This window comes from Sus scrofa, chromosome 1, assembly GCF_054392235.1.
Source record: "Sus scrofa isolate SSC_HxYL_T2T_F1_AM1 chromosome 1, Sscrofa_HxYL_maternal_Yorkshire_Landrace_v2.0, whole genome shotgun sequence".
NCBI classification, from domain to species: domain Eukaryota; kingdom Metazoa; phylum Chordata; class Mammalia; order Artiodactyla; family Suidae; genus Sus; species Sus scrofa.
Window position 1 is genome coordinate 128,728,374 of NC_139383.1, and position 21,100 is coordinate 128,749,473.

Sequence of the window (21,100 nt, forward strand, 5' to 3'; positions counted from 1 at the left end):
GGTGACTACGTAAGAATTTTTCTGCCTAATCTTATTTTTGCTAAATAGTCTCAAATTGCTCTCTAGAATGAGAGGATCATTACAGCCAGCCTTCCATACCTACAGGCTCTGCTTCCATGGATTCAACCACCATCAGATAAAATATACATATATATTCATTCCAGAAAGTTCAAAAAAAAAGCAAACTTGAATTTGTGTGCTCCAGAAAATATTCACATAGAATTTACATTGTATTAGATAGTATAGGAAATCTAGAGATGATTTAAAATATACAGGAGGATTGCATAGGTTATATGCAAATACTATGCCATTTTATACGAGAGTTGAGCATCCAAGGAGTTTGGTATCCTTGGTGGTCCTGGGACCAGTCTTCCCTCTGTATCTGAGGGATGACTTTATAATTCTCACCAGTTGTGTGAGCAAAAAAGTTCTTATTTCTTACATCCTAGGTAGCATATGATGTTGTCCAACCCAAATGTTGTTGCCAGTCTTGTGGTCATGAAGTGATATCTTGTTGTTTCCATTTGTATTTCTCTAATAACAAAGTTGACATCTCTTTATATGCTAATTAGCCATTTGAGTGTCCCCATGTGCAAAATACCTTCTCTTTTCCTCTGTCAAATGTCCAATATTTAAATCTGGACTTATCTTTAATTTACAATAGTTTCTTACATCTCCTAGATTAATATTCTAGATATTAATCATTTGTTGTTTAGAGTCTTTTTTTTTTTTTTTTTTTTTTCGCCATGGCATTCAGAAGTTCCCAGGCTAGGGATTGAACCTGAGCCACAGCAATGACAAAGGCAAATCCTTAACCATTAGGCCATCAAGGAACCCTAGTCATTTGTTGTTTAAATTTCAAATATATTTCCTAGTTTGTTGACTTTGTGAATGGTTTTCTTCACTGAACAGCAATCTTATTTGGATGACCTCGATCCATCTTTTTTTTCCTTTATGGCTGTGATACTTTGTATCTTAACTCATTCTTTCTTAACTCATTCTTCCCTTTTTTCTTTTCAATTAGGAAAAATTTTCTTTTCCTAATTGTAAAGGTATTACAGTGTTGAAAATAATTTCCTGATTTTACTTTTAAGTTTTAATCTGGAATTTATTTTTGGATGCAGTGTTTGCTGCCAACTTGCTTTTGTTTTTTTCCACATAATGGGCCCTTCTATTCAATAATCTTCTCCACACCACTAGACAATGCAGGATCATGTTGGTGCACTCCATTCTGTTCCATTGTTCACTTATCCATTCTCATGCCAGTATCTGTTTTAATGACCATGACCCGTGTGATATCACTGTTTTAATGACCATGACTCTGTGATATCACTTAATATATGGTAGGACTAATCGCTCCTCTTTATTCTTTGTTTCGAGAACTGTTTTAGTTATATGTGGACTTCCATTCCATATAAAATATAAAATAACTTTACAATCCTCCAAAAGCTCTGCTAGGATTTTGATTCCAATATTATTAGGCTTGCATATTAACTTGGGTACAATTGATACCTGTACAATATTGAATACTCCCATCCATGAAAACAACATGTCTTCCCCACTTATTCGGGCCTTCTTTTATGCCTTTGAAGAGAAATTTAAACAATTTCTCCACAAAAGCCAAGGGCATTGTTAGTGGGTACTTTATATTTTCGTTGATATTGCAAATATCTTATTTTCTGTCTTACTTTCTGCAGTATTTACTAAATAGCTATTGCTCATATAAAGGAAAATTATTCCTTTTAATATCTGATTTTGAATATGGTCACCTGGCCGAACTTTTTAACAAGTTCTAATAGTTGATGTTCTTAGGTTTTCTATGCAAATAGTTATAGTCTCTGCTCCTTGGGGAGCTAGAACTTGGGCTGGGAACACCTCAGAACACACCTGTTTCCTGCCTTGGGAGTCAGCGAATTCTCAGTCCTGCTGGTTCTGGCCGAGCTCTCCGTCTCCCGCCAGGTGGACCCATTTTACCGCGGACACCTGCCAGAGGAGAGCTCCCCCCACCCACCCCCGCCGCCCCCGCCGCCCCCGCCCCGCCAATCGCAGCAAAGCCTCGCCAGGTGGGCCGGGACGGACCAATCCGCGACTCTCCGCCGGGGCCTCCAGCCCTCAGGAAAGTTAGTTGGTTCTGGAAAACTTCCCCTGCAAGATGGCTCAGCGTTGATTTGTGGGGCCCACGCTGATGGTTGCCTGACCCCGTGCCTCGGAGATACCGGCCCAACCCCCGAGCATCGCACCTCCGCGGCCCTCGAACTGCCCTCTCCCGCCCATGGCTGTGGCCGAGCTGTACACGCAGGTAGGCAGGGTGCCCCGACCTGCGGGAGGGAAGATCGTGCTGACTGTACTTGGCGCCCAGGCGCACCTGTGCACTTGGCGCCTCGCGGCGGGGATGGGCCGCCTAGGGACTGGAGGTTTGGGGAGCGGCGTGCCCCCGCATCCCCCGCGTCCTGTCCCAGGGCTTAGGTCCGTGTTCGCCGGGAAGGCGCCCCCTGGGAACCTGGGTCCCTTCGGGATGGGAAGACCGAATGCGAGGCGCTGCTTCTCCCGGCCCGAGCTTCCCAGTGTGTGGGGGCCGCGTGTCTGTCCGGGTCCCCCGCGCCTCCCGGCCCCTCTTCCTGAGCCACAGGGGGGATCAGAGTTGCCCACGGAGACGTAGAAAACCTCAGACAGTGGCGAATAATACCATCCGTAATCTTCCCCCTTGGGAGCCCCTTGAACAACCCAGCACAGACGCTCGGACCGCAGTAGTCAGGACGCTGTCTAGAGTTCCTGGGTCTTCAGAATACCTGCACGCACACTTTCGTTCCTCTGGCGCCGGAAGCTGCAGCTGCCTGGGCATATGGCCCAGGCCTCATCCATAGAAGTTGAGGGCTCCTGGGAACCCCGCAGACCTGACGTGCAGTCACAGGCTCTTTACCCACATTGATAGGGCGCTTTACAGTTTGTTAAAAAACAAAACAATCTTTCACATACACTTGACTCAGGGAATCACTCTCGGATTCCTCTGAAACCTCCTCTTCCCCCATCCTAGGGCTCAACCCCTTATCTAGGATGGCCAGCATTCCCACAGGGTGCCCAGAACCTTCTGAGATGAGCTTGGTTAATGATTTGGATAAAAAAAATGTGAAAGTGTTGGCCCTTTTGAAATAGCCATAAAGCTAGATCCTCCTGTGGGGAAAATCTATGGTCCTCATTATTCAGGTGGATGAGTCTAGAATTCATCCATTTCCCTGGACGCATACCCTAGATTTACATTTAAAAAGACACTTTACACATTTAAAAAGATGTAAAAGGTGGTTGTAAATAGTTTGTTTCAGTGCTTTCAGCAAGGCTTTTTCTTCGATTTTGCTTAATTAGTAACAGTACAAATAAAAATTAACCAAAGGCTATTTCCCCCTCTGGTGCGTTCCATTCACTAAAGTTCTAACTAGATCGTGTTTGAATAGTTTTACCCTTGCAAGCCACCAGGTATCCAACAGAGCTTCTTAGGTTTTCAACTTACCGGAGGTAAAAGAAAATTCTTGGACAGAACTATTCTTGGAAGGTATGTCGGAGGACAGAGAAAAATGTTGATTCATTCATTTTAAGATAACAATTTTTCCTGAAGCAAAAAATACACAGATGTGAGCACTCCTGCCATCAAGAGCCTCATGTCACAAATATTTATTAGATACCAACTGGGTACCAAGCACAGTGTAGGAAAAGAAATATGGAAGAGTTTTCTAGAGGTGAACTTGGGTGGACACAGATTCTGAGAATCCCAGAGCCAGAGGCACACTTTTTTCTCCTGTGGCATGCAGAGGTTCCCAGGCCAGGGATCTAACTCATGCTACAGCAGTGGAAACACTGGATCCTTAATCCGTTGAGCCACCAGGGAACTCCCAAGAAGGAGCCTTGATGGCTGTCTCTATCTCCTTTGTGTCCAAGTAAGTGCCTGTGTCCATTGGCTGCCACCTCCTTTTCAGGTGGCCAGCTGCCCCTTTGTCACTTCCAGAGGTGGGAAGTTCCCCCATTTGTGAAACTGGCTGTTTAGGTTTTAGAGAACTAGCTTTGTTAAAGAGTTCTTCCTTAAGTTGAGACAAAATCTTAAACTCCCTCCCTTGCTTCCCTACCACTCCCTCCCACCTTCCCAAGTCTGCAGATCTAGCTAATTGGCCTAAGTCATAGTTTGCACCTGGGGACCCTTGGCCATATTGAACCCCCTGGAGTGCTCTGTTTCCCTGCATAGCCATAGCCACACACTGTTTTAAAATAACCTGAAACTTATTTCTGCACTCAGAGGCGAGTAGTGACCCTGCAGAAGGGTGACAGGTGGGCTGTTCATTCAGGGATCCCTGTGTGGCAGCCAGTTCCTATGTGGCATCCACACCTACTCCATGATCTGCAGGCTGCCCCCTCACCTTTACATTGCTATTACTTGTCTGGCCCCTGTCTAATCTCCCTTCCTGCACTAAACACAGGCACTTATCTTCCATAAAATATTGTTTAGCACTTTCTGTATATAAAACATTATGCTTGAGGGAGGTGAGAAAAAAATTTTAAAGTGGTAGTCTTGCCTCAAGGAGTTTTCTTAGTGAGAAATGAGAAATACCAAGTAATTCAATCTACTGAGGGCTGAAAGGCCTCGAAGAGTCTGCTGGGAGATAAGGGTGAGAAGGGGAGAGTCATGGAAGCCAGTTAGGTCAGGGCTTTATACTCCAGTGAATATTTTGAGTGGGGATGACAGGATCAAGGGCAGTGTTTTAGGCAGGTGGATATGTCAGCAGTGCCCATGAGGCTCTGTGCCCTGAGAGAGAGGCTGGAGTCAGGTAGCTGAATTCTGAGGTTATCCTAAGTGTCTGGGGAAGAATGAAGGCTGCAGTATTAGAAATGGCGGATGGAAGCAGAGCCCAGAGAGCATGTAGAGGTAGGTGAGAATGAGGCACTGGACTGGGGCATGTGAGGAAGAGGGATGAGCCAAGGATGAGGTTAGACATGAGGTTAGAATCGGATGATGGAAGCAGGTGGTGCTGTTGTCATGGGGACATGAGGAGGAGATATGAGGGAAGTCAGTCGTGAGGCAAAGTTTGTACCTGCAAAGCTTGAGGTGGTGAGGGATCTCCCAGGGGGCAGGGCTCTGGGTGATTGGAGGTTGGTGTGGAAGATGGGCCAGGAGTTTCTGCCCAGAGGTAGCCGTCGAAGCCCAGGCAGTGAGGGCCTCGTCAAGAGAGGGAACAGGGCCAAGACTGGATGGTGGGGATGCATCTGTACAGGGAGGGAGAGGAGGTAGAGGGACCCCAGAGCCATCACCGGGAGGAGGACACAGGAGAGCCTGCATGGGACCCACAAGAAGAGAGGTTCTGAGAAAGGGGACTCCTAGGAGGAAGTGTGTTGAGTCGTTGCTGCCAGTTGAAGTATAAAATGACCCATCCCTTTTCAAAAGCTATTTGACAACATGCCTTAGAAATGTTCAGAGCATTTGATACTCAGCACTTTCACTCTTTGAAAGTTCTCTGAGAAAAACCGGTCAGGCCATTCTCTACTTGAGCCCCTCCGGAAGCTCCTGTCACTTTCAGACTTACTGACAAGCCACAAGGCCCTACCTCTGCATCATCTCTGCTGCCTGCCAGCTCCTACCTTGGCTCATGCTCTGCCAGACTTCTTGCCTTCCTGCAATGCTTTCCAGCAGTTTCGCTGCTCACTGCCTTGGCACAGTATCTGTCTGCTCTGCTCACCGGCAACCTGCACCTTCCAAATTCAATTTAAGCAATGCCTATTCTTTTTTTTTTTTTTAATTGAAGTATAGCTGATTTACAATATTGTGTTTCATTTTAGATGTACAACAAAGTTATTCAGTTATATATATTTTTTCAGATTATTTTCCATTATAAGTTATTATAAGATATTGAATATATTTTCCTATGTTACACAGTAAATCCTTGTTGCTTATCTATTCTCTATATAATAGTTTGTATCTCTTAATCCCATACCCCTAATTTATCCTTCCCATCCCCCTCCTTTGTAACCATAAGTTTGTTTTCTATGTGTCTGAATCTGTTTCTGCTTTGTATATACATTCATTTGTATTATTTAAATTTTATCAAAATATAGTCGATTTACAATATTGTGTTAGTTTCAGGTATATAACAAGCTGATTCAGTTATATGTATATACTTATATATATAATATACTATTTTTACATCCTCTTCCATTATAGGTATATTATATTACAAGACATTGAATATAGTTTCCATACAGTGGATTCTTTCTGATTATCTGTTTTATATATAGTACTGTGTATGTCTTAATCCCAAACTCCTAATTTATTCCCCCCCAACCATCTTTGGTAACCATAAATTTGTTTTTATGTCTGTGAGTCTGTCTGTTTTATAAATAAGTTCATTTGTATTAGTATTTTTTAGATTCCACATGATAATTGTCCTTCTCTGTCTGACTTTGCTTAGTATGATAATCTCTAGGTCCATCCATGTTGCTGTAAATGGCATTATTTCATTCTTTTTATGGCTGAGTAATATTCTATTGTGTGAAATAGAAAATCTCCCACATCTTTATCCATTCATCCATCAGTGAACACTTAGGTTGCTTCCATGTCTTGGCTTTTATAAATAGCACTGCTGTGAATATTGGGTTGCATGTATCTTTTCAAATTATGTTTTTCTCTAGATATATGCCCAGGAATGGATGTAAATTGGTACAGCCACTGTGGAGAAGAGTATGGAGTTTCCTTTAAAAACTAAAAATAGGAGTTCCCCTAGTGGCTCAGTGGAAACCTATCCGACTAGTGACCATGAGGTTGCTGGTTAAATCCCTGCTCTCTCTCAGTGGGTTGAGGCTCCAACATCACCGTGAGGTCACAGATGTGGCTCAGATACTGCGTTGCTGTGGCTGTGATGTAGGCTGGCAGCTATAGCTCTGATTCAACTCCTAGCCTGGGAACTTCCATATGCCGTGGGTGTGGCCCTAAAAGCCAAAAAAAAAAATTTTTTTTTAATTTTTAAAAAATTAAAAAAAAACTAAAAGTAGAGCTACCATATGATCCTGCAATAATTTACATTACCTTTTATTTATTTATTTTATTTATTTATTTTTTTGTCTTTTTGCCATTTCTTGGGCCGCTCCCATGGCATTTGGAGTTTCCCAGGCTAGGGGTCGAATCGGAGCTGTAGCCACCAGCTTATGCCAGAGCCATAGCAACGCAGGATCTGAGCCGTGTCTGCAACCTACACCACAGCTCACGGCAATGCCGGATCCTTAACCCGCTGAGCAGGGCCAGGGATTGAACCCGCAACCTCATGGTCCCTAGTTGGATTTGTTAACCACTGAGTCACGACGGGAACTCCTATATTCCCTTTTAGACTCCATATATAAGCGATGTCACATAATACTTGTCTTTTTATGACTTCACTTAATATGATGTTAAGGTCCTATCATACCAGTCCATTCATATTGCTATAAATGGCATATTTTCTGCTTTTTTATGGCTAATGATATATATATATATATATGTATATACACACCACATTTTCTTAAGTCATTCATCTGTTGATGGGCACTTGGGTTGCTTCCATGTCTTGGCTGTTATAAATAGTGCTGCAGTGAACATTGGGGTGCATGTATCTTTTTGAATTAGAGTGTTCATCTTTTCCAAATATATGCCCAGGAGTGGGATTGCTGGATCATATGGTAGTTCTATTTTTAGTTTCTTAAGGAAGCTCCATACTGTTTTTCATAGTAGCTGCGTCAAATAACATTCCCAGAATCATTGTAGGCGAGTTCCCTTTTCTCCACACCCTCTCCAGCATTTATTAGTTGTAGACTTTTTGATGGTAGTCATTCTGACTAGTATGAAGTGATACCTCATTGTAGTTTTGATTTGTGTTTCTCTAATAATTAGCGATATTGAGCATCTTTTCATATGCCTTTTGGCCATCTGTATGTCATGTTCAGAGAAATGTCTCTTTAGCTCTTTTTTGAGCTCTTCTGCTTTTTTTGTTTTGTTTTGTTTTTAATATGTATTGAGTTGTATGAGCTGTTTGTATACTTTGGAGATTAACCCCTTGTCAGTCACATCATGGAGCAGTGCCTCTTCTGAGAAATCTTTGCAGTTAGCCTCTCCATCTGAGCACTTTCATGATGACTTAAAATAGCTCCTTAACTCTGTCTCCCCTGTTGAACAAGAGTTTCTAGAGTACAGGAGGTAGTAGGGGTTCAACAAACGATATGTGCATGCTTGAATGAAAGAGTTTTTCAGCTTTCAGAAAGAGCTATGGCCATGAAGATAGTGATGTTGATGACAGTCACCGTTATCTTATAGTCACTGAGTACCTATGTGCCCGATGCAATCCTCAGAACTTTGTGAAATTTATTCTCAGAATGTCTTTCATCTAATCTAAATAAACAAAGCCATGTGTTAGATATTGCTATCCCATTTTTACAAGTGGCTCAAATTAAGTAAGTTGCCTAAAGTTACATAGAAGTGACAGAGCTAAGATTAAAAGCCTGTATTCTTTTTTTTTATATATAATTAAAAAAATTTTTTCCCGCTGTACAGCATGGGGATCAAGTTATTCTTACATGTATACATTTTTCCCCCACCCTTTGTTCTGTTGCAATATGAGTATCTAGACATAGTTCTCAATGCTACTCAGCAGGATCTCCTTGTAAATCTATTCTAAGTTGTGTCTGATAAGCCCAAGCTCCAGATCCCTCCCATTCCCTCCCTCTCCAGTCAGGCAGCCACAAGTCTATTCTCCAAGTCCATGATTTTCTTTTCTGTGGAGATGTTCATTTGTGCTGGATATTAGATTCCAGTTATAAGTGATATCATATGGTATTTGTCTTTGTCTTTTCTGACTCATTTCACTCAGTATGAGACTCTCTAGTTCCATCCATGTTGCTGCAAATGGCATTATGTCATCCTTTTTTATGACTGAGTAGTATTCCATTGTGTATATATACCACATCTTCCGAATCCAATCATCTGTTGATGGACATTTAGGTTGTTTCCACATCCTGGCTATTGTGAATAGTGCTGCAATGAACATGCGGGTGCATGTGTCTCTTTTAAGTAGAGTTTTGTCCGGATAGATGCCCAAGAGTGGGATTGTGGGGTCATATGGAAGTTCTATGTATAGATTTCTAAGGTATCTCCAAACTGTTCTCCATAGTGGCTGTACCAGTTTACATTCCCACCAACAGTGCAGGAGGGTTCCCTTTTCTCCACAACCCCTCCAGCACCTGTTATTTGTGGACTTATTAATCATGGCCATTCTGACTGGTGTGAGGTGGTATCTCATGGTAGTTTTGATATGCATTTCTCTTATAATCAGGGATGTTGAGCATTTTTTCATGTGTTTGTTGGCCATCTGTATATCTTCCTTGGAGAACAGTCTATTCAGGTCTTTTGCCCATTTTTCCATTGGTTGATAGGCTTTTTTTGCTGTTGAGTTGTTTCAGTTGCTTATATATTCTAGAGATTAAGCCCTTGTCAGTTGCATCATTTGAAACTATTTTCTCCCATTCTATAAGTTTTCTTTTTGGTTTCCTTTGCTGTGCAAAAGCTTTTCAGTTTGATGAGGTCCCATGGGTTTATTTTTGCTCTAATTTCTATTGCTTTGGGAGACTGACCTGAGAAAATATTCATGATGTTGATGTCAGAGAGTGTTTTGCCTATGTTCTCTTCTAAGAGTTTGATAAAAGCCTGTATTCTTAATAACTCCTACTATCACCACCTTATTCAACCACCCTTATCATCTTCCTTCTCTTAAAAGGATCTGATCATTCCCCCCTACATAGATTTTTGGAAAGTCCATCCACTTTTTAGCTGCCTCCCCTAACATCTGGTTATTTATTAGATTTTTTCTTACCAGTAACTAGAATGGAACCAACCCTAGTGTCTAACAAGAGGGCTAGAGTTAAGCGAATTATAGAAAGTAGAATAGTATGAAGCCATTAAAAATGCTGCTTATGAAGAATTCATAACAACATGAGAAAATGTTAACGTTATGTGAAAAACGAGGGCACAAAGATGTATCTGCTCTGTGACCATAAACATGAAATATGCAAACAAAGACCATGTGTATCAATGACTAACAATTCAGCAGGCAGTTCTCTAGCTGCAGAGACGTCAAGGAGGATGAAGACTGAGGAAACGTCATTGGATTTGGCCACTAGGAGGTCCTTGACATTGCTTCTCTTTCAGTAGGACTGTGAGGGAGAGAGGGGATACATGGGCATGATCACAGACTGAAATGACAGAACCAGTAGAGGACTGGAATCTGAAGATATAAGAAAGGCACCAAGCATGGGATAGCTTCAGAAAGGAGTTGGGGACCGGATTTTGGGTACCAGGAATTGTATCAAGATATGGAGATACTTAGATATGGACACCACTGAAAGCTTGAGGAAAGTGAGAGTACCACTAATTTTTCTCTTATAGCATCATTCCAGACCCTTCACCATCAAGGCCACCTTCCTCTGGGTGAATCTCAATTCCTTGATAACCATCTTAGTGGTACTTGTTCTCTAGATCTGGTCTGCTCAGCTACGAGTACCATGGAACTTATGGGACTTCAGCCTCCTGTCAGCTGTCCTCAATGCAGGCTAGCATGAAGTCAACGTTCTGTTGTTTTAAGGAGAGATGCTACATGCTGGCCCTGGAACATACATTCATGGTGGCCAGGGTTAAGTCTTGTTCCTAACTGCTTACTAACTGGATGACACTGAGCAAGTTCCTTAACCTCTCTGAGTTTCCACACCCAGAGAATGGATTTAAGTCTTACCAGTCATTGCAAAGATTAAATAACCTGTGTAAAGTCCTTAGCATAAAACCTGACACCTAATGCTTAAAAAAATTAGGTTTTTTTTATGCTGATGCTATTGTAAATACAATTAATTTTTGGCATCTAAATGTTGGATTTACATTTACTCCTATTAAAATTTCCATCATGTTTGATGTTCTACAGCTTGCTGAAGCCTTTTAAAATCATGATCGTCTTTAGCTAATCATTTCAGCTGCATATTTGACACACGTGTTCTGGTTTTTATCTAATATATCGGTGAAAGTGATAAATGGTTTGTAAGATGTTAAAGCTCTGTAGCATGCTTCTAAAGACCTTTCTTAAATTGCTTTTTCTACTTAATCAGGACGCAGGCTATGACTAGTTTTAGCCACATAGTCATAAATTATATTATCCTTCACCCATCTTTTTCTCTCCCTTGTGCTTAAGGAACTTGCAAGATATCTTCATGGAAGTTCTGCTGGTCAGAACTCAGATGTGCAAGGTCAAGAGAAATGCAGTCCAGGGTCTTTGTATAAAATAAGGTGAAAATTCAGTTTAATAACTTTACATTTGGCTCCTCTAAACAACTTTTCAAGTTCTGTATGTCATTAACCACCCTGGAAAATTAGATTTATCCATTGTATTATATATGGTATTTCAAAAGAGTAAAAAAGGGGATATAAAGACTAAAATACTAAGCAATGAGGTCCTGCTTTATAGCACAGGGAAGTATATCCAATCACTTGTAATGGAATATGATAGAAGATAATATGATAAAAAGAGTGTGTGTGTGTGTATAAATAAATATATATATAAATAAATAACTGTGTTACTTTGCTATACAGCAGAAATTGACAGAACATTATAAATCAACTATAATACAATTTTTTGTTTGTTTTGCTTTGTTTCATTCTTTTTACAGCCACACATGCAGCATATGGAAGTTCTCAAACTAGGGGTCAAATGGGAGCTGCCACAACCACAGCAATGCCAGATCCAAGCCATGTTTGTGACCTACGCCAAAGGTTGTAGCAATGCTGGATCCTTAATTCACTGAGTGATGCCAGGGATCAAACCCACATCCTCAGGGAATCTGTGTCAGGTTCTTAACCTGCTGAGACACAATGGGAACTCCAACTGTAATAAAATAAAATAAAAAAAAAGACTAAAATACCAAGTTTAGTCTTTAATTAGTGCAACTGAACTATTGGGAATTTTCATTTTTGTTCAGTGGATATTTATGGTGTGATAACCATGGAGAAATCATTTTACTGGGTTCTAGGGCACTAAAATAACACTCTTGAAGTTCACACGCCAGTGGTGGAGATGGGAAGTTACCTGAAACCTGGGGAAGGGACAGAGAAAGCTCTCAAGAGGAAGCATCCATTCCTGCCTGGGATGGAGGGAAGTGAGGAAAGTACTGCAGATGGGAGTCTTGAACTGGTTCTTGACAGCTCAGAGTAGTTTGCTCAGTGGTGGGAGAGAGAGGTGGTGCCAGGGGTTGGAGGAACAGAAATGCATAGCAAAGAGCAAGGAAGAGCTTGGTATGCTCTAGAAACTGCTAGTGGTTTGGATGGCAGCAAGCAGAGGCTGGACTGAAAAGAATGTGAGACCTGAGTAGGAAAACTTTTAGGACAGTGACTCTCAGGCAAGGACATTCATCAAAATCCCTAAGGGGAGACTCTTTTAGAGCTTTCATCTTGCTGGGCCTCATCCATGGAAATTCTGATTTAGGTATGGGTAAAGGAATCTGTATGTCCACAGATACCAGTGCTCAGCCAGGTTAAGGAAGCACTCAGTGGTACCTGTCAAGAGACGATTGATGGGGTCAGCATAGGGGGTACTGATTGATGGCCAAGGCATTGGGGGTAGATAGGGCAGACAGATGAGACCTCTTTAAGATGTAGGCTTTCTAGAACCTGATGACCATTTGATTTGGTTGTTGTGGGTGGAGAAAATCAGGTAGGGGGTGTCCAGCACTGTCCCAGGTTCCTGAATAGAGGAGCAAGAGAACTGAGGAGAGGGAGCCAGTTTGGATTTGACATCATGATCACTCGAGCTTGGAATCTCTGAGTGTCCTAGGACATGTAGGGGCTGACCTCTGGGAGACAGTTGGAAACATAGTCTAGATCCACTGAGAGGTTGGGCTGGAGGCCCAATGGTGCACAGACCCCAGGGCAGTCGTGGAAGCTCTAGAAATGGATGAAACTCTCCAGAAACAGCCTGTCATGAGGAGAGGCTGGGAAGGACCTGGAGGGACAGGGGAGGAGGCTGGGGAGCAGAGGAATGAGTAAAGAGGAGGAGGAAGAGAGGGAGTATAGTGTTGCCGCTCCCACCTGGCTGACCAAGAATGCGGAGACCCCCTTCCAGTCCAGGGAGTAGCTAGGAAGAAAACCCCCATCATCTGTACACCATGTAAAGTCTTTAGGCAGTTAAGGTGGCTGATGCCAGTAGACCTCTTAGATAGGCAGATGACAAGAGAAGATGTCATGTTCATCTCATCTGAGCATGTGGGGTAGGCAGATTCCACTTGTTCCTGAGGATGTACCACTTCTGAGGGTCAGTGCTTCTGATGCCTGTGTCTCATTCCCAAGCCTCCCTGGACCTGCATTTCCCTCCTCAGGAAAGGTGTGGGAGGCAGACCGCTCTTCTCTCCTGGCCCTGCTGCCGGTGGCCCCTGGCGAGCTTGGCAGTTGGCCTGAATCTGGAGGCTCTTGCCCCAATGGGAGGAGCCATCCTGAGGAGGTCACATGAGAGCCAGTCACACTGTTTGTCCAAATGCTGTAAAGTTCACTCTCCCTCTGGATGTAGTGTTGCCTCATGGGTTGAGGAATGTGAGGCAGGAGGGGGAGACCGAATGGGTGTAACTGAGGTGGAACCGAGTAAACTTGGGCATGTTTACTTACCAGGCTGGGTCTCAGCTGCGGGGCCCTAAACAGTGTGCAGCCTTGCTGGCAGAGGCACCAGGCCTGGTGGGTGAAGGCGACCTGGGGAATCCAGGGCTGGGGAGGCCATTTGTGTTCACACCAGAAGAGAAGCAGACTTTTAGTTCCGCATATCCTGAAACATTTAATGCTACTTTTAGCTGAAACAAACCAGCCTGTGCACTATTCAGTAGATAGTTGCAGTTGAGGGTTCAGGATTATTTTCAGGGCTAGACTCATTTAATTAACAAGTAGTTCAGAGAAGAAATCTTAGGGCCTGACTCCATGGAGTCCTGGCCCTTGAGATTTTCTGTGTGGTATTGGGTGAGTTATCGACCTCTCTGGGCTTGAGTATGGGGATCAATGAAACAAAGGCCTTGGGTTGGCTTAGTGACTTTTGCATCAGTTCTCAGAGCTCCAGGCTTCCATGGAAGTGCCTGAGGGACCACAGCAAGACATGGTGGGCTTCTACCATTTCATTTGCCTTTTTTTTTTTTTTTTTTTGCTATTTCTTTGGGCCACTCCCGTGGCATATGGAGGTTCCCAGGCTAGGGGTCCAATCGGAGCTGTAGCCGCCAGCCTATGCCAGAGCCACAGCAACGCGGGATCTGAGCCACATCTGCGACCTACACCACAGTTCATGGCAACGCCGGATCGTTAACCCACTGAGCAAGGGCAGGGACTGAACCCTCAACCTCATGGTTCCTAGTCAGATTCGTTAACCATTGCGCCACAATGGGAACTCCTACCATTTCATTTGAAGCAAGCTTTCGGCAGCTTTAAAAAGAACTTTTGAAGTGTTCCTGTCATGGCTCAGCGGGTTAAGAACCTGACATCCTTGAGGATGAAGGTTCTATCCCTGGCCTTGCTCAGTGGGTTAAGGATTAAGAATTGCTGCAAGCTGTGGTGTAGGTCGCAGATGCGGCTGGGATCCAGTGTTGGCTGTGGCTGCGTAGGCTGGCAGCTGCAGCTCCAATTCAACCCCTAGCCTAGGAACTTCCATATGCCTCAGTATAGCCCTAAAAAGAAAAAAAAGAAAAAAAAAAAGAAGAAGAACTTTGACAGACAACTTGGAGTAGATAATATCCTGGTACTCTTTCAGCTGTAAAATTCTATAGTTGCCAAGTTCTGATAAATGGGATATTCCAAATTATCATAAAAATATCTAATAAAAAAGTATTAACGGTATCAGCTTTATGAGGTTAGTGATATATGCTTTTAATAGCAAACCTTATGTGGAATATAGTAGCCCATGGCAACAAGTATGTGTGGAGTGTGGGGGTGTGTCTGTTTGTGAGGCATCTGTCCACCTATTTGCATAGGTGTGTATCTCTGAGTATGTGTTATCACCTGCCAGGTCATTCTTCCATTTTCCTTTCCCCCTTTCCCTCCTTCTCTTCTCACAAGTTATGACTCATTTCAGTAAGCTCCTACTCTTACCTATCTGTCAAGAATTAAAGCAACCCAAATAGCTTTGGTAGTCTTGATTGATATGCAGCCAGTGATATACATATATGTTTTGTTTAAGTGAGGCATCTTTATTAATTAGCTCATAGATTAATAGATGTGCTCCCCAACAAACTTTGTCCTAGTCTAGTCCTGGAACAAGAATTTTTTTTTCTTTTTCTTTTTAAGGCTGCACCTATGGCATATGGAAGTTCCCAGGGTAGGTGTTGAAACGGAGCTACAGCTGCCAGCCTACACCATAGCCTCAGCAACACCAGATCTGAACTGTGTCTTCGACCTACACCACAACTCACAGCAATACTCCATCCTCTTAACCCAGTGAGTGAAGCCAGGGATCAAACCCACATCCTCATGGGGACTAGTCAGGTTCTTAACCAGCTGAGTCACAGCGGGAATTCCCCAAACTTTGTTGTATACTTATTCTTTATTTCCTTTAACTTCTTATTATGAAAATTTAAGGTATTCAAAAAAATTGAAGAAATTTTACAGTGAGCATCTATCTTACCACCTATATTCTGGCAAATACCTTAACATTTTTGTTTTATCACAGGTCTATCCATCTTTCTATCCTTCTGTCCAGTCCTCAGCTGATCTTCTTTTTTGAAGCATTTAGGGTAATTGCAGCAGTACATTTCCTCCTAAATATTTTAGTATGCTTATTTTAGCGTGTTAAGAGCTCCATATTTGTTTGGTCCTTTGTGTAAAATTTCTAGACAGTGAAATGCACAAATCTTAGGTCTGTAAAGTGTATCTGGAGTTCCCATTGTGGCTGATCAGGTTAAGAACCTGACTAGTACCCATGAGGATGCAGGTTTGGTCCCTGGCCTCACTCAGTGGGTTAAAGGTCTGGTGTTGCTGCAAGTTGAGACATAGGTGCAGATGCAGTTTGGATCTGGTGTTGCTGTGGCTGTGGTGAAGGCTGGCAGCTGCAGCTCTGATTTGACCCCTGGCCCTGGAACTTCCATATGCTGCAGGTGTGGCCAGAAAAAGAAAAAGGAAGGAAGGAAGCAAGAAAGAGGGAGGGAGGGAAGGAAGGATAATAAAGAAAAGTGCACCTATGTAACCCAAACCCCTTCAAGGTATTGAATGTTGCCATCACCCCACAAGATTCCCTTTCTGGCCCCTCATACCCCCAGAGACAGCTGTTCTGATTTTTCCCTCACGTGATGTATATTTCTTTTACCTGCTCTTACTTCATTTAAAGGACTCATAAAGGATGTACTCATTTGTGTACAGCTTTTTTGACTCAGCCTAATACTTTGGAGATTCATTCATGTTCTTGCTTGTATCAGTAATTTTTTCTTTTTATTGGTAGGTAATATTCCATTGTATGAATATTTATTCATTCTCATATTAGTGGACATAGAGTCTGTTTCTAGTTGTTAACCATGATGAATAAATTTACTATGACCATTTGTGTACAAGTCTTTTTGTGAACATATATTTTGATATTTGCCTCTAAAGATTATATATTCTGATTATAAAAGTAAAACATGCAATTTATAGGAAATAAATAAAACTATAGTGAAGAAAGTAAAATGTCGTAATTACTGCCCAGAACTTTTTTGTTTTCTTTTTATGGCAGTACCTGGGACATATGGAAGTTCCTGGGCAAGGGGTCAAGTCAGAGCTGCAGCTGCCAGCCTACACCATAGCCACAGCAGTGCCAGATCTGAGCTGCATCTGTGACCTGTGCCACAGCTCATGGCAAAGATGGATCCTTAACCCACTGGGTCCCAGGGAGAGAACCCACATCCTCACAGAGACTGTGTTGGGTTCTTAACCTGCTGAGCTACCACAGGAACTCCCAGAATTTTTTTGTAAGTGAAAACTCCTGAAGGTATGACCTCTCACCCCAAAGGAATATTCCCTCATGGTGGAAAGGTACCAGCAGACCATGTCTAGGTCACCATTAGGTCATGGGGTTTGCCCTCTCAGCTGTGAAGAAGCAGAGATTCACAAAGGATAGTGTCTTGTTTATGACTTTCCCCAGAGTGAAGGACGGTGCCTGGTGCCAATTCAGTGCCCAGGGATTGTACTTGGATGGCACTTTGGCAAAAGTGCTGCTTTGTCTTCTAAAGGTACAATGTCCCCTGTTAGAAGAGTTTACACACTTGACAGTTTCCTTCAGAAAGTCCATTTTCCCAGTGAGGGACACTGCCAAAGAATCAGTATTCCTTTGGCCTGTGAGTGTAAGGAGGTGGAAAGGAGGTACCACTATAGGTGCAGGACTGGACTGGGTGCTCATCTCAGCTCTGCAGCGGAGCTGAGAACCCAGAGGCCCTGAAGCCAGTTTTTTTCCGGGAAATGAGGGTTAGATGCTGATGGGGATTGTGAGCTATTGAGCCTTTGGGATTCAGGAGCTTTCCTAGGTGCTGCTTAATGTCTCTACATGAGTGCTTCCCAATCTTTTTCCTTTTGGCCTGGTTATGTCCTAGGACTTTGGGATATCCTGTAGGGGTGCCCCACTGATAGAAACCACCAATATGTGAGCGGAGAGATACAAACATACACAGATGTACCTGCAGCTTCAGGTTAGAGACTGCCTGAATTAGTAGGAAGACCATGATGACTAAGAGGAGAGATCTTTCCTTCTTGGTAACCCAGCATTGTGTCAGACATACACATAATAGACGCCTAGGTTTTGAATGAATGAAGAAATGAATTAACGACTGTATGAACAAGTGAACCAAGAGGTGACCACAGAAGGTGAGATGTGGGGTCTAGGTGAGAGTGATACATCATCAGTGCATGATGCTGACAGCGTGGGTGGAGGATCGAGAGGAATGAATCATGGGCCTCTATGACATCTGTGGTGTAAGGACGTGGCAATTACCTTGTGTTTATCTTAAGCAACATTCAGGTGCCAATGGTGAATTCTGGAGAGAACCTGTCCCCTTCCCAGGGTGTGAATATTAGATGTGTATGTTAGTTGGCTTGGGCTGCCATGACAATATACCACAGACTGGGTGCTTAGACAATAGATGCTTATTTTCTCACAGTTCTGGAGGCTGAGAAGTGTTGGCAGGACTGGTGTCTAGTAGGGGCTTCTCCCTTTGGTGCAGACAGCTGTCTTCTCGCCATGAACTCCAAAGGCCTATTTTCTGTGCACACAGTGGAGAGAGTATGTGTAAACTCCCTGGTATCTCTTCTTATATGGACATTAATCCTATTGGATCAGGACCTTATTACCTCATTTAACTTTCATTACTTCTCAAAGATGTTACCTCTAAATACACTCACATTTCGAGGTTAAGGCTTCAACATATGAATCTGGAGGGACAATCCAGCACATAGCAGAATGGTTCTGCCTAAGGACTTGTACGTAAGCACTGAGCCCGGTGGGAACTTCCACATTTCCCACAGAGGGAATCCTTGGAGGCTGACCAGTGTGATAAGACTGTGATAACGATATTTCCATAGCACTTTGCAAAGTGCTGTCAACTGCACAGTCTAGTTTAAGCTCCTAGCAAACCTGGGAAGTCGGTATTGTTGTACTCATTTTAAGGATGAGGAAAAAAAAATGAGGCATAAGAAATTAAGTCTCTGGCCCAGAGCTCCACAGCCCACCAGTGGTGAACCAAATTCCACTGCTCAACTCCTGCAGACAATGATTAGATCTTCCCATGAAGATTTCTGATTTCACCTATTTCCTTTCCACTCTCAGGCTTTACATGTTCAAGATGTATTTAGGGGGGGCTTTGGGAATTCTGTTACTTACAAAATGAAGCAGCTAGGCCTGGTGCATTGAAAAGACACTAAAGCTTACCTCCTAGGCAAAAATTAAGTTAAGGTATTCCTAATGCATTTAATGATCTAGCAGACAGAAAGAAATCTCCCTGAGTCTAATCAACTAATGATTTGTGTTTTGTTTTTATTTTTTATTTTTTTATTTTTATTCTTTTGTCCTTTTTTTTTAGGGCCACGCCAGTGGCATATGGAGGTTCCCAGGCTAGGGGTTGAATCGGAGCTGTAGCTGCCAGCCTACACTACAGCCACAGCAACGCCAGATCCGAGCCACATCTGCAACCTACACCACAGCTCACGGCAATGCCAGATCCTTAACCCACTGAGCGAGACCAGGGATCGAACCCGCAACCTCATGGTTCCTAGTCGGACTCGCTTGTGCTGTGCCATGATGGGAACTCCTGTGTTTTGTTTTTAAAGTGCTGAAATTAAGCCTGTCTTATTCTGTGGTCAGTACAACAGGGTTTGGATTCCGGATCCTGAAGAAGTGTGGAAGTCTGCTGAAATAGCAAAGGACTATAAAATTGGCGACAAAGTCCTACAACTCCTGCTGGAGGATGGCACGGTGAGGATCTTCAGTCATAGCCACCATGATGGATAAAGGAGTAACTGGGGTGTGTGTGGGGCAGGGGAACAGGCAGATGGTTGGTGTGGGAACATCCCAGAGGAGGGCACATGAGCAAGCACCTGCAATGGTCAGCTGGTGCTGTGGCTCCACCCAGGTGTGTGTACCCCTCCCCATCTGCCCTGCCCCCACCCCACCCTAATGACACCATAAAGTAGCCTGTGTCAACTGGGCCACTCTCTCAAATGAAATGCTGCAGACAGGGCTCTGCTCTGTGTTACCTTTCAGGGGTTCAGCATTGTGGGGAGAATGCTGGAAAATTATTTCCATTTTGGTTTCATGAGTCTCAGTGCAGAGACTAGATGAAGATGAGAAACTTGGGCAGGAAGTAGTTTAAGCCCAAGACAAAAAACATCAAGATGGGAAGGGGAAGAGACACAGAAGAGGGAGATAGGAAAGGAAAGGAGAGGGAGGTGTGTGGAGAATAGAGGGAGAGAAAGTTAGTCTGTGGATGGATAGAAACAAGTAAGAATTGGGACATCCTGGAGGGAGCATAAAAGGCAATTGGAGGAACCGTGGGAGATGGGACAGGGGACAAGAGGGCCCTGCTTCGTAGACATTGTGAAGAGGCTCTGCAGTGCCAGCATGGTGAGGGAGAGGCAAGGGATGAGTGGGACCATGGGTGGTTGTCCCCATGGTGGAGCAGGCCCATGAGGAGTTGCTCTCAAAGGCCAGTCATGGCTTTTGATTACCAGTTTCTACAGATTTCACCTTTGCTTTAGGTATCAATCATGAGTTGTCCTTTACCACCATAGCTGTAATGACATCCCACTGGATCCATCACTAGGCTGACCTTAGGTTTTTAGAATCCAGTATCTTGGTACAGAGCTGGACAAAGGCTTTGTGATCAATATGGATGTTAGAATTAGTCTGGGGAATATCACATGAATATAAAAATGCTGGAATCTCCAAGGCATGGAAGTGATCTCCGTAAAGACAGGACATAGTGTCCTGGATTCAGGAGCCATTTCCTGAGATCTTGAGAGGGAAGACAAACACAGCTGTTAAGGGCACATCCCATAGAATGAGACTATCTGGATTCAAATCCTGCCACAGCTGCTCACTAAGTCTGTGAGCGACCCTTGACCTCTCCCACATGAGGTGAGTTTAGTAACAGTCCCATATCACAGGGCTGCCAAAGATCAGATGAGATCATTCCTGGGGAGAGAGGGGTGCAAATATAAGAAGCAGAGGAGCTGCTGTTTCCACTTAAGCCTTTCCTTTCCCATCAGAAACTCCTTGGAGCACTAGTTGAATATCTCCTTTGCATAGTCAATGTTCTGATTATGGATCAGATGGCTTTGGGGAGAAAAATCTCAAGGCAGCAGCTGCAGTGGCAGTTAGCTGCTTTTGTAATATGAGCAGTGCTTCAGGTGGCCACATTCCTGGCCCTGAACCAGCTGCCCGGAGGAGGAAGAGGAGAGGCAGGTAAGATGGCAGGCAGCCAGCCTGCTCTTTAACTTAACCCTCTGTCTATACCTCCAAGGACAAAGCCTGCTTTGTGTGGAAAAAATGTCACCTCTGTCTCCAACTGTCAATCTTATGTTCTTTAC

The 21,100-nt window shown here is 43.4% G+C and overlaps 1 protein-coding gene across 2 annotated transcripts in view; it reads left to right on the plus strand.

Moving 5' to 3' along the window:
* The first annotated feature begins 2,114 nt into the window (after window positions 1-2,114).
* Window positions 2,115-21,100, plus strand: part of MYO5C (myosin VC) — a 129,143-nt gene continuing 110,157 nt past the window's right edge. For both annotated transcript variants that reach the window (XM_005659597.4, XM_021095283.2), the window contains exons 1-2: window positions 2,115-2,299; window positions 19,377-19,487. In XM_005659597.4, coding sequence (XP_005659654.2) covers window positions 2,273-2,299; window positions 19,377-19,487 — 138 coding nt within the window. In that variant the 5' untranslated portion in view covers window positions 2,115-2,272. The remainder of the gene's footprint in view (window positions 2,300-19,376; window positions 19,488-21,100) is intronic.